The 13,996-nt window shown below is 42.5% G+C and overlaps 1 protein-coding gene across 6 annotated transcripts in view; it reads left to right on the forward strand.

Annotated features, from left to right (window-relative positions):
• The window catches only part of LOC111839133 (nidogen-2-like), a 69,619-nt gene that overhangs the window by 42,279 nt on the left and 13,344 nt on the right, over positions 1–13,996 (forward strand). For 2 of the 6 annotated variants that reach the window (XM_072698953.1, XM_072698950.1), the window contains exons 10-15: positions 3,213–3,257; positions 5,675–5,905; positions 6,126–6,389; positions 6,591–6,760; positions 6,942–7,071; positions 7,219–7,390. In XM_072698953.1, coding sequence (XP_072555054.1) covers positions 3,213–3,257; positions 5,675–5,905; positions 6,126–6,389; positions 6,591–6,760; positions 6,942–7,071; positions 7,219–7,390 — 1,012 coding nt within the window. The remainder of the gene's footprint in view (positions 1–3,212; positions 3,258–5,674; positions 5,906–6,125; positions 6,390–6,590; positions 6,761–6,941; positions 7,072–7,218; positions 7,391–13,996) is intronic. The other 4 variants (XM_072698955.1, XM_072698954.1, XM_072698951.1 and 1 more) reach the window with 3 other exon arrangements.

Raw genomic sequence — 13,996 nt, forward strand, 5'->3', positions numbered from 1 at the left:
TTGGAGCACGAAATACCTGCGTGTCAGCTTAACCAATGAAAAGTGTAGCAGCAACAGCACGCTGCACGCTTGTGCGTTCGCTGGGAGATTTGAGAAATGTTCGTAAAAATCAAACAGTGTAATGTTTTCAGCGGGGTGGCAACAGGGGTGGCAAGGACTTCGTCTGGGGTGGCAATTGCCACCCCAACTAGCCCTCTAGCTCCGCCACTGTTTACATGGTCATGTAACACAAGTTAGCCCCCTCCATTTGTGTCCAATTTTGACCAGAAGATCGCAATACATTGTGTTGCATTTGTGCTGGCTTGTGCCATTGAAATTGTCATTTGTACTGCTTTAATTTTTGAGATATAAAATTGTTTACATGGTCACATGTCAAATCTCTTCCGCAATCCAAATTCCTTCTCCCTGTGACATCTCGCTTAGCTGTTTGGCTGATGATGCAGTTTCAAGGTACCTTGTACTTTTCAAGTTACCCCATAGTATTTAATAATCATTTCTTTATGATCATTTATAAATGTTTATTAAGGTTCTGCAAATGATTATTTAAACATGCTTATAAACGTCTTTTTAAAGATATGTAAACGATTTGTTCTTCATTAACTACAGGCTTCTATTTAGTGTTATTGAGGTGTTGAAATGATTGGTTAATGTTTAACTAAAGGCTTATAAATGCAGTTTAAATAAACATTATTATGAAGTGTTACATTTTCATTCACACAGACATTTTCATACAGTTCATATTTACAGTATGTGTGTGAGCTGTCGAGTCTTGTGTGAATACAGTTAGTCACCAGCAAGTGTTTTCATTGCTCAATACAGGCAGAAGTGGCTAGAAAGTAGGATTGCTTAGTGGGGGAAGGGAGTGTTCTCACTTTAGCCAGCAGAACAATAGGCCAGTGTCTTCAGCCATGTGTGTGGGAGATGCAGCTGAGAAGCAGAGGGAGTTCGGAGACCCCACTCTTCCTGCTGTCGCTCTGCTTTTCAGGAGAATATCATGCCTACTTAATGATTCATTTTTGCAGTTCCACCCATTTTAATCACATTGTTCTACTTTCATACAGATCCAAGGACATATAAATTACCAACTTAAACATTAATCAAACATTCTAGGTTTAGGAACTGAAACCACTATTGCTATAAAATACCTATTCAGGCAGGGGCAGAATGGGTCTTTCAGCCCTAGAGTGACATAATATGGACCAGCCCCTTGGGGGGAGGCTGTGATTGGCAGAAAAAGCACTCTTAAATCAGCTGGAAATATATTCTGCTTTAGAAAATGGCAGAGAAAATACTAAAATTAATAGACTACAACTTTTCTTACCTGTTTTAAATAGAGCAGAATGTTTTGTACAGTTTCTTTGGAATTTTCTCTAGCAACTTTTTTTGGATTATCCTTCATTTTTCAGCACCTTATTTCTAGGTTCTTTTCAATTTGCCAACCATTGGAAAAGGCAGTTTGAGTTTAGCTTCACAAAAAGCAGTTTTGTACCATTTTAATTTCTTTATTTTAGACAGAGCTCTGCCCGCTTTTTTCCACATTGAACACATGCACGCAAAGCCTTGGGGAGGGGCCGACTTTTCATTGTTTTACTACATGCTTGTGCATTTATTTATGAGAATTTTAATGGGTGCGCACAGCAGCTGGACCGGCCAGGAAAAGTCAGCGGCCCACTGGGAAATCTCCTGGTGTTCCCAATGGCCACCTAGCCCCTGTATTTAGGTGATAACCAGTTTGTTTTTCCTCCTGAACCAGACATAGATGAATGTAAGTCCCACCCCTGCCATTCTTGCGCCTCCTGCTCAAATACTGAGGGATCCTTTGAGTGTCAGTGCTGGCCCGGATTCCAGGGGAATGGTGTCCAGTGCATTCCTCTCAATGGTAACTGTGATTTTCTGCAGACACACTGCAATCAAAAGGCTCACTCAAATACACTAAATATGTTAACACTTAAGGGACACAAATAATGTAGTAGTTCACTCTTACTTAATGTATTAATTTAACCAGAAACTGTGTTAGTTATGTACTGATCCGAAGTTCACTCATCATTAATCAGTCATCATGGTTCTTGTATTTGAATGAATGAATGCCTTTTATTGTCACTATACATGTATAGTGAGATTAAGAGCAACACCTTCAGTGCAAACATGTACACACGACAAACAATACACAATAAACAAACAATAAACAAATAGTGCAAAGCTTTGTAGCGCTATATACATTAGAAATAAATAACTGAATAGAGTTTTAAATACATGAATACGGGGCGGCATGGTGGTGCAATGGTTAGCACTGTTGTCTCGCACCTCTGGGACATGGGTTCGAGTCTCTGCCTGGGTCACATGTGTGTGGAGTTTGCATGTTCTCCCCGTGTCGTCATGGGGTTTCTTCCGGGAACTCCAGTTTCCCCCCACAGTCCAAAGACATGCTGAGGCTAATTGCCCGTAGGTGTGCATGTGTGAGTGAATGGTATGCGAGTGTGCCCTGCGATGGGCTGCCCCCCCCATCCAGGGTTGTTCCCTGCCTCGTGCCCGTTGCTTCCGGGATAGGCTCCAGACCCCCCGTGACCCTGTACGATAAGCGGGTTGGATGATGAATGGATGGATATATGAATACCAATGTGATATGTAGTGTGCTACATTGTAATAATGATCATGTGGAAGATTATGTTGGGACATATTGCACAGTGTACGGTATTGCACAGCTTTCGATACCATTTAGGTACTGGATATTGCACAGTCTACTGTCCAGTCAGTGCATGTGTACGTTTAGGGTGGTTATGGCTTTTGGGGAAAAAACTGTTCTTGAGTCTGTTTGTCCTAGCTGTGATGCACCTGTAGCGCCTCCCTGAGAGATCAGAGCCAGGGTGGGAGCTGTCAGGGTGGGAGCTGTCATTGACGATGCTTTTTGCTCTGCTGAGGCAGTGGGAGGTGTAAATATCCATCAGGGAGGGGAGAGGGCAGCCGATGATCTTCTGTGCTGCCTTTACTACTCTCTGAAGCCTCTCCCTGTCTGCCATGGTGCAGCTGCTGTACCATACTGTGATACAGTACTGTGATACCATACTGTGATACAGTACGTCAGCAGGCTCTTGATGGACGAGCGGTAGAAGGTCAGTAGCAGGTTGGAGTCCAGGTTGTGCTTCCTGAGGACTCTCAGGAAGTGTAACCGCTGCTGAGCCTTCTTGGTAACTGCTGTGATGTTGTCTGTCTAGGTCTAGGAGATGTCAGCGGAGATAAGGATGCCGAGATACCGGAAGGTGTGGACCCTCTCCACACACTCACCATTGATGTAGAGGGGGGCTAAGTCGTTGCTGTGCCTCCTGAAGTCGACTATGATCTCCTTGGTTTTCCTGGTGTTCAGAGCCAGATTGTTCTTTGAACACCAGGCAGCCAACTTCAGGACCTCCTCTCTGTAAGCTGCCTCGTCTCCCTTTGAGATGAGTCCAATCACTGTGGTGTCGTCAGCAAACTTGACTTGGGCCGGACTACAGTCATGGGTATAGAGACTGTATAGGAGGGGGCTCAGCACACAGCCTTGTGGGGATCCGGTGTTCAGTGTGCGAATGGAGGAGAGGTGGGGGCCGAGTCTCACAGTCTGGAGTCGGTTGGTAAGAAAGTCCTTTATCCAGACACATGTGAGATGGGGGAGGCCTAGAGTGACCAGTTTGGTGATGAGAATGTCAGGGATGATTGTATTAAACGCTGAGCTGTAATCCACAAAGGGCATCCGGACGTAGCTCTGCTGCCGCTACAGATGGCTGAGCGCAGAGTGGAGAGCTACGGCGATAGCATCTTCTGTGGATCTGTTAGCACGATATGCGAACTGGTAGGGATCGAAGTCTTGGGGGAGATAGTCCTTGATGTGCTGGAGAACCAGTCTCTCAAAGCACTTCATAATTACCGGAGTGAGGGCCACAGGGCGATAGTCGTTTAGGCTAGTGATAGGAGACTTCTTCGGCACCGGTATGATAGTGGCTGATTTTAGGCAGGAAGGAATGGCTGCCTGGGCTAGGGAGAGGTTGAAGATTTTGGTGAAGATGAGGGTGAGCTGGTGGGCACACGCTCTGAGCACCCTACCAGGGACTCCATCTGGGCCGGCAGCCTTCTTGGGGTTCACTGCCAGGAGCACCTTTCTGACATCATGCTCCTTTACTGTGAGTGGAGTGGTGCAGGAACCCGGTGGGGGTGGAAGCAGTGCTGGAGCAGGTGAGTGCTGCTGTTTTGATGAATCAAAGCGAGCAAAGAAGCAGTTTAGCTCCTCTGCTAGCGGCACACTCAGATCTCCTGTTGTTGCATCACAGCCTCTGTAATTTGTGATGTTTTGTATTCCCTGCCACACCTCCCGTGTGTTATGGCTTGTCAGGTGGGACTCTATGCTCCTCTTATGGTCCGTCTTGGCTTTTTTAATTCCACTTTTCAGGGCAGCTCTGTACAGAGCTCTGTCACCTCACCTGAAAGCAGCGTCGCGGGCTCTGAGGAGTGTACGGACCTGGCTGGTCATCCAGGGTTTTTTGTTTGGGAAGACCCGTATGTTTTTGTCTACAGTCACATTTCCGATGCAGAACTTGATGTAGTCCAGGACCGTTCCTGTGAGTGTTTCCAGCTCTTGATGTTCAAATATGTCCCAGTCTGTCTGTTCGAAGCAGTCCTATAGTGCGGAGAGTGCATTTTCAGGCCAGGTTGTAATAGGCTTTGTGATGGGCCTGGCCCTGCGTCTGAGGGGGGTGTAGGCTGGGGAGAGCAGGAGAGAAAGGTAGTCGGACTGGCTGAGTTCGGGGAGGGGTATGGCTCTGTACGCATGCTTGATGTTGGAGTAAATGTGGTCCAGAGTGTTCTCCCCTCTAGTAGAACACTTAACATGTTGATAAAATTTCGGGAGTACAGTCTTCAAGTTGGCCTTGTTGAAGTCTCCTGCAATTATGTGAACACCGTCGAGGTGGGCCCGCTGCTGTTCGATAATGGTGTTCAGAAGGAGAGAGAGCGCCTTGTTTGCATTGGCATCGGGTGGAATGTACACAGCCATGACGATCACTACTGTTAGCTCTCTTGGTAGAAAAAAAGGCCGGCATCTAACAGACATGTACTCGAGATCAGGGGAACAGTGTTTGCCTATAATTTTCCCGTTGTTGCACCAGTTCTCATGTACGTAAATACAAATTTCATGCAGTTACTATATTTGTTCATGATTTGTACTTATGCCCTGTGCAGTGTTATCCTAAATACTATAATTCTTTTTGTGCCTTACAGATGTTAGCCGTACTAGCTCAGAGCTCTTTAATGTGTGACAGGCAAACATTATTAGTTTGCATTTTATGAATTATAACTTATTGCATTTTAAAAGTTGAAACTAACAAATATATTATATCTGATTGTACAACCAAATCGTATTTGTCAGTTTCGGAAGGGCTTACATGGAGCACCTCCTGACTGCAGACTGGCTTCTGAAGCTCAGAAATGTTAGGTGTAATTTACGGTTTATATCAGGCTTCCTATACAGTGGTGGTAATTTTATCATTCACAAAGAAATTCTTTTGTCAGGGAATGGTCTTGAGGCACATGAACACAAATGGCCAATTATTAAATAATAATGAGTAAAAAATAATAATGGTCAAGATCACCAAAATAGTTGGTTAAAAAATAACCTGAACATTCTTTATATATCCAATGCATGCAGAAAGGCCCAGGACGCAGTGTGAGGAGCACAGAGAGGGCCTGCAGAGAGGAGAGCCATGGACACGGCATGCGCTGGGCACCTTCATCCCCCAGTGTGATGAGGAAGGCCAGTACAGAGCCCAGCAGTGCCACGGTGCAACAGGGCACTGCTGGTGTGTGGATGCTAAAGGGCTGGAGCTGCCTGGCACCCGAACACCACCTGGCACACCATCTGTCAATTGTGATCTACCAGGTAAGACCATCTAAAAAAATAGAATTATAGCATGAGCTTCCTATGCAGCGATGGTACTAACACTGCACTGCACTTCACAAATGGTTTTTTGATTGGTTTTTGTATCTTTGGGACAAATTATGAAAACACAAATTATAAAAATAATTGGTTTGGAAAAAGAATGGATAGACACAGAGTTAGATTTTTTTACTAATACGAGATTGATATTTCATATTTGAAGTACAGTTGCCAGTGAAGTGTTTCCATGTCTCAGTGAAACCGTGGCCCACACAGCGTCCAGGGAGCATTTGTGAACGCTGGAGAGATAGCTTGATGGAGCACTATAGAGGTCACCCAGCCTCATCCCATTACACACCCCAGTGCGACAGCACTGGTCAGTTCAACCCTGTTCAATGTTATGGAGACAGTAGTTACTGCTGGTGTGTTGACAAGGATGGGAGAGAGGTGCCTGGGACACGCTTGCACAATGCTGTGAGACCTGCTTGTGAGTACTAACTTTTAACATTTTAGTTAGACATACCTCTTCATTTGTTGAATAGTAATTGGTTGGTAGCCCCAATGGCCGAATGAACAAGATATTAGTCTGTTAAGCCAGGAATTGTGGGTACAAGTCCCATCTGACTGCTTAAAGAAATTTCCCCTAGGATCAAATAAATGTAAAATGTAAATCTGCTGTGATGTACAGGTATTCCAACTGAGGCTCCCCCCACCATGTACCCAGTACCTCCTCCTGACATGACACCCTCTATATCAGCAACTAGTCTGCTTTATGCCCAGGGCCAGCAAATCGGAGCACTGCCACTTAATGGTACCAGGATGGAAACAGGAAAGGCCTCTATCCTGCCGGCACTTCACGTAATATGTTGTTTTTATCTTCAGTACACCTTCGCCTAGATACAATACAGCAGAGTAATCAGAAAAGATTGCGTTAAGTTTTGGATTGAATACACGACTGCTTGGAAAGTAAATGACAGGTTAACAGCATTTATGTGTACATATTGATCAATGTACTACCTTGTGTTGTTTCTTCTTGTAGGGCTCTATTGTGGTTGGGATTGATTACAACTGTAGGGACAAAAAGATTTATTGGACAGATCTCGCTGGACGGACAATCAACAGAGCCAGTCTAGAGCCTGGGGCAGAACCTGAGACTGTCGTCAATACAGGTGGCTTTGAACGCAGGGAATTCAAATAATTAAATTTCAATTCAATTCCATTTTCACATTCAGAACTGAAATTCATTTATTATTCATTGTCACAGGAAAGAATGTTTTATGAACAAAAACAGCAATTAAGTAATGAAATTTCTGCAGGGCTTACCATTCCAGAAGGTCTGGCTGTGGATGCATTCCGGAGTACAATGTTTTGGGTTGACAGTGGTTTAGACAAGATTGAAACGTCTAATTTGGATGGCAGTAGAAGAAGAGTCTTGTTTGACACTGAATTGGTCAACCCACGTGCCATAATTGTGGACTCTACCAGTGGGTATGTTTTACTAAATTGTTCTCTACAGAAAAATTTAAACCTTACACCTAAAATTTAAGGAAATGTAGTGATTTCATCTTCTGTAACATTCATAGATTTATTATATGCATGCCTAGTATGGGATGAGCTAGAATTTTTTCAATATGTAGATAATTGTAATAAATTATAAGCATATAAATAATCATTTCCATTCAAATTTCCATGCAGAAGGTGCCCCTTTATAAAAATACATATAATGGGTAGCCATTCTTTTTAAGTTAAACCGTTTATTAGATTAACTGTATAACTATGTGTTATAACAAATTGAAAAAAATGGAAAAAAACCTCTGGCGCACATCCACCTAAAAAAAAAAAAACTGGCCCTGGGGCCAAAAAATAACAGCTCCAGCAGGGCACCACAGAAAAGGTGGTCTAAGAATTTGCTGCTGTAATTTTCACTGTAAGCAAAAATGGGATGGGCTGTCACGCCATGTTCACATTGCAGGCAGCAGGGTAGGCAGAATCTTGATATTTTGTGATCTCCAGACAGCACACCCCGGAAGGGGTAGAGGAAATATAAAGTGCCATTAGCCAAAGTAGGGGAGACTAGAAACATTTAGGTGAGTGCAATATGTAAGCTCCGGCAGATATGGCTATGGCAGTATAAGAGGGAGGGAGAGGGAAGTGGGAACGCAGACATGGGGAGACCCTGAATCATCAGCATTCCAATTCCACAAGAGGATATAGAGCTACAGTGACAGCACTGACAGTTCAATTCATCCAAAGCGACATCCAAAGCGAAATACACCAATCCCCACTCAGTTCTGCACCTCACACTATAGCTCTAACTGGGAGTGAGCAGTTAGCTAGAGCCAGAGCTAGAGTCACTTTAATATACTAGACTAAAAAAGTGTGTTTTTAGTCTGGACTTGAACATTGAGAGTGAGCCTGAATCTTACACATCCACTGGAAGACTGTTCCACAGCAATATAAGAGAATGCTCTGAAACCAAGATCTCTGACCATTGTGTTAAGCTGAGTAGGAAGACCACCAAGTTCTGTTTTATTGTGTTTCTCATAAGGATTTTTTTGCTATCCAACACTGGATGTCTAGTAGACAGTCTTCTAAATATCAAGATATTCTGCCTACCCTGCTGCCTGCGATGCCTGTACTAGTATGTGTGTGTGTGTGCGTATATATATATAAGTCAAACCGTGAACGCTGACCTAAGATAACTTGTACGTGCGGGGAAATGAGTCACGTGACATGTTTGTCAGCGGAAGCAAAGCGTAAAGCTTCAGTCTCAGCCTCGCATTCGCTGTGATAGCATCGTGCATGTTTACACTAGCTGAATACATATATTTAGACAATAAAATTACATTTAGACAATGATAGACAGTAACAGTGAATATTATTATACAATAAAATACATTTAAAAAATAAAGATTTCTTATTAATTATTTTAATATAAATAATAAACCATTAATACATTTAATTATAATAATATTGTCATGCCGAGTGGGGACAGAATGGAGACAAAGGCGCAGACATCAGGGTATCGGGGAATACGGGGTTTAATTACAGGTAAGGCAGGCAAAACGCAGACGGACAATACAATGACCGGACTGGGGAAACACGGACGAAATACAGAGGACTAATGACAACAACCAGAAACAGCTGATCACACAGGGATTCCACACGGGGTTAACGAGGGGGCATGGCACATGAAAGGAACGGAATATCGGGGTAGGATACATTGGGCCTCATTCACCAACCATTCTTACGAACAAATTTGTTCTTAATCCCCACATACGCACTTTTTTATGAAGATTCTGACATACACCAATGTTTTCTTATCTGAATTTGTTCTTAGCTAAGAACAGAATCTACGCACACTCAAGACCATTCGTACGCACATTTGAGTAATGATAGTTTGTTCAAAATAATCGGTTATAGCAGTTTTGTTCATTCTACAGTTCATAAAGTGAAAGTATTTGAATAATTTATAAAAGTAAAATATAAAAAATAATTTTAAATTGTAAAATTATTTTCATGGTAGTAACGGCGATCATGCGGATTATAAATAGGTCTGTTTCTGCGCATTGGTCTTGCTATCAAAATGGCATTTCAGTTATTCCTTGAAGAGCTTGCCAGTCGTGCTCTGAGAAGGGAACACGTGTTTGAAGATCATTTAGATTTATTTGGCACACAGCGTTCACAGAGAAGGTGATATCTTTCCATGTATCAGCTTTCTTTGGGGCTTTATATCCACTGGTTACGCTACTAAATAACATGTGTCTATTTGCATTTACCTCCTGTACAGTAAGATCCAGTTATAACGGACTTCAAGGGACCTGGCAAAACAGTCCGTTATATCCAAAGTCCGTTATATGCAGAGTTGCTGTATGCCCAGAACACAACTACAGGACAACATTTACTCATGCCACACCCCATTAAATTATTATAAATTATTATATTGTACATGTAGTAATCCAACTTTACCTCAGCAGATGCGTGACTATTAATAATCCCGACTACATATCTGCGCTGGATATCACCGACACGCCATGTGCCTTGTCAGCGGAGCTGCATGTCCATTATAGTCGAACAAAACTACAGCTAAAAGTGGCGCTGGGGATTAAATTATTTGTCCGTTATAAGCGAAGTTCCGTTAAATGCGAGTCCGCTATATCCAATACTTTTTCTGCATGTTCTTAAAGGCGCACGGCCGGAACCAGCGGACCTTGTTCGTTATAGATGAGATTCCGTTATAAGCGAGTCCACTATATTGGGATTTTACTGTATTAATACTTCTACTTCAGCATTACTAAAGTTTTTTTTCCTCTTAGTGCCAAGCAGCTCACAACCTGTGCGTCTCTTTGCCATTCCTTGCACAGAGCCCTACAGTCTCATGCCCTTTTATGGGAAATTGCAGGGCGTTTCCCTATGCTAATTAGGACAAACTATCACGCGCTTTCAGTTACGAAGACGTGGGATTCACTATTCTTAAGAACAAAGGTGTGAACAATTCTGCTACTTACAGTAAGAACACATCATGAATCTGTAGGTTGTTCTTAACAAATTTTGCAGGAACAAATTTAAGAGAATTCTTAAGAAAATATTGGTGAATGAGGCCCATTGTTTTTTTTTTTACTTGTTTGGATACATTTATTTTCTTACTTTACAAATTACTGTTTTGATAAATGTGCTTAGATGTGTTTAGTACAGTATATGCTCTTCTTGTTTTATCTGGATCATTTTGTGTTTAAATGCTAAAAAAGACATATTTAGGTGTCGAAAGAACGAGATCGCGAGTGCAAGCGGCCAAAATGAGTTTCCTCCGCAGGGTGGCTGGGCTCTCCCTTAGAGATAGGGTGAGGAGCTCGGTCATTCGGGAGGGACTCAGAGTAGAGCCGCTGCTCCTCCGCATTGAGAGGAGTCAGATGAGGTGGCTCGGGCATCTGATTAGGATGCCTCCTGGGCGCCTCCCTGGTGAGGTGTTCCGGGCATGTCCCACTGGGAGGAGGCCCCGGGGAAGACCCAGGACACGCTGGAGGGACTATGTCTCTCGGCTGGCCTGGGAACGCCTCGGGATTCCCCCAGAGGAGCTGGAGGAAATGGCCGGGGAGAGGGAAGTCTGGGTTTCCCTGCTGAGACTGCTGCCCCCGCGACCCGACCTTGGATAAGCGGGAGAAAATGGATGGATGGAAGGTGTAATTTTTTGGGGCCGGGAACCAATTAATTGGTTTTCCATTATTCCTTATGGGGAAAATTCGATCAGATCTCGAACTTTTTAGGATTCAATTCTGAAGGGATTAAGTTCGAGTTCCGAGGTACCACTGTGTATATATATATTAGGGCTGGAATGATAATTCGATGTAATCGACAATGTTGATTATAAAAATGCGTCGACGTGGAATTTTAGTGTCGACGCGTTGTGTAAAACTACGTAAAATGTTTTGTAACTGCAATGCATTAAGTGATCAGCTAAACGTATTGTAAGGGAAAGTACTTTATTCCTTCGGGAGCACGTTAACGCTGTCCTTTTAAGAATCGTGCAATAAAACAGTCTACTAATAACTGAACTTTACTGTCCACCTGATGATCTCTTTGCCACTCAAGAGCTACAATATTTTATTTATTGGACCTGTGGCATGGTTTTCATTTATAATACAAAGTTATTCTGCTAATAAGCTGGCTAGTTGTTTCACTACTGGTGTTACGTCCCGGTCTAGGGACGGGGCGTAAACAGCAATATGGTTCGGGAAACGGGGAACAGGGAGTCGGGAGGTAGAGGAGAAGGAGGTGAGGGAATAATCAACACCCAAGGCGATGATGATGGTAACACTGTGTATTTCAGGGGAAAAGGCGAGCTTCAGGAGTGACACCGGCCAAAACAATAAACAAAATCCAGTGAATTAACTAACCGCGTACCGACGAACTTCCCTAACCAAAAACAAAAGTGAAACAAAAGACAAACGCTATCCTAACCCTCGCTAATCACAAAACAGGGACAAAAATGCCGTACACGTCAGAAAACAAATGGCAGTCACTCCCTACAACCCTTATCCCCATACACACACACATACAAAAAAAGAAATATTATATATATATATATATAACACAAGCAAACAAAACCAATCCGAAATCCTAAGAATAGTCGATAATCAGGCAATAGTCAAAACACGGGTAAATCAATCCAAGCCGAGCAACCAAAACCAAATCGAAAACCAAAAACGCGAAAGTCGAAAGCCAAAACGGGTCGTAACAGTAAATCCAAAAATACAATAGCAAAAGGCAAAGCAAATACAAATCACGAGCAAGAGCTGGGAGATGGGGTGTGCAGGCGTCTTTTATCATCCGGGGCTGTAGAGGCGGGAAACGGGAACGAGGCGATGATAACCAATTGATCCAGTTTTGGCATGGCTTGTGTAGAGAGATGGAAAATACGGAACCGGAATCAGCAGCTTGATGGAATGGGATCCGATGGAGAGATGGACTGGACACACACACGTAACACTGGCACCATTAAAACTATATCAATTATAGACTGAATTCCAATATAGTTTTCTCTAATATCGCCAGTGCCAGCAGTGCCGCACTATTTTGTAAGGCATGCACTGGCCAATCATATAGCACTTCTCTCATAAATATTAATGAGACATCTACCACCACCCTGCAAAAAGGAAATTTGCCGCCCGCCCCACCCCCCCGTGCACGAGGCGACATGGCTGAATACTTCAGTCATGACACCTTTTTTGTAATAATGCTCTAATGTTTAAGAAATGTTTTAATTAATTGAAATGTTAATGAGAATTTCAGATTTGTGTGCGTGGGAGAGGGTGAATTGTATGAAATGGCTAACTTGAAAATAATTGCTTATTAGTTGTTAGATTAGTCGAATAAACGAAAAAATAATCGCTAGATTAATCGTTAAAAGAATAATTGTTTTGGACAGCGCACACACACGCACACACTCACACACACACACACACACTGTGTATGATCAGCATAACAGTGGAACCCAACACCATGATTTCTAATAATGATACCAAGTGGTAGCATATATAAAGTGAGCTGTGGCAGGCCTAGCACTGATCCCTGTGGACACCATATTTGACTTTCGTGTGCTTGGAAAATTCATTTGGACAAACTATTAACGTTCAGTTAAATAACAGCAAAACCAAGAGAGAGCTATCCCCTAAATGCTAACCACAGATTCTAGCCAGTCCTAGAGAATATTATGGTCCACAGTATGGAATGCTGCAGTTAGATCTAGTAACACCAATAAGGATATACAGTCATAGTCAGAAGCCATAAACAAATAATTTGTTACTTTGATTAAAGATGTTTCTGTACTATGGTTTGGTCTAAACCATACCAATATTATCCATTAGCATTATTTTTCTGTGGCAAGGAAGACAGCTGATGAACAAATACTTTTTCCAGGATAGGTGAAATGAAAGGAAGATTTCAGATTGGTCTATCATTTCCCAAATCACTTGGGTCAAGATTGTATTTATACTTATACGTATTTATACTTATAATATTGTATTTATATAGAACAGATCTAATAACAGCTATTTTAAAAGGTTTTCTAACATATCCAAGCTTAAGATACGAGTTTAACAAGTTTAACAGGGCAGTGCTAATCAGTAGTGCAATCTCCTTAAGCAGTTTTGTAGGAATTGGGTCTACAGGGCAAGAAGAAGGTTTGCAGGAGGAAATTATGCTCAAAAGTTCTGATTGTTTAACAAGAAAGAAAGATTCAAAGGTGTCATTATCAGTACAAATAGGACTAGCAGAAGGCTGGTAGCTGTATGTAGCTACCAGTTCTGGATAGTCTGTCTAATCCTAGTTGTTTTACCATTAAAAATGCAATAGTCATCACTGTAAGAGCTTGTAGGACTTGTGAGTTTAACATTGAAGTATTCTGTGTTAACCTGGACGCAGATTCAAACAGGAATTTAGGATTGTTTTTGTTCTCTTCTATTAGTCTGGAGAGGTACACAGATCTAGCAGTCGCTAGTGCTTGTCTGTACTTAGAGAAGCTCTCTTTCCAGGCAGATCTGAAATCTTTAGTTGAGTTTAATTGAGTGCCATTTGCACTCTAGCTTGCATCAAGTT

This window comes from Paramormyrops kingsleyae, chromosome 14 (genome assembly GCF_048594095.1).
Source record: "Paramormyrops kingsleyae isolate MSU_618 chromosome 14, PKINGS_0.4, whole genome shotgun sequence".
Lineage (NCBI taxonomy): Eukaryota > Metazoa > Chordata > Actinopteri > Osteoglossiformes > Mormyridae > Paramormyrops > Paramormyrops kingsleyae.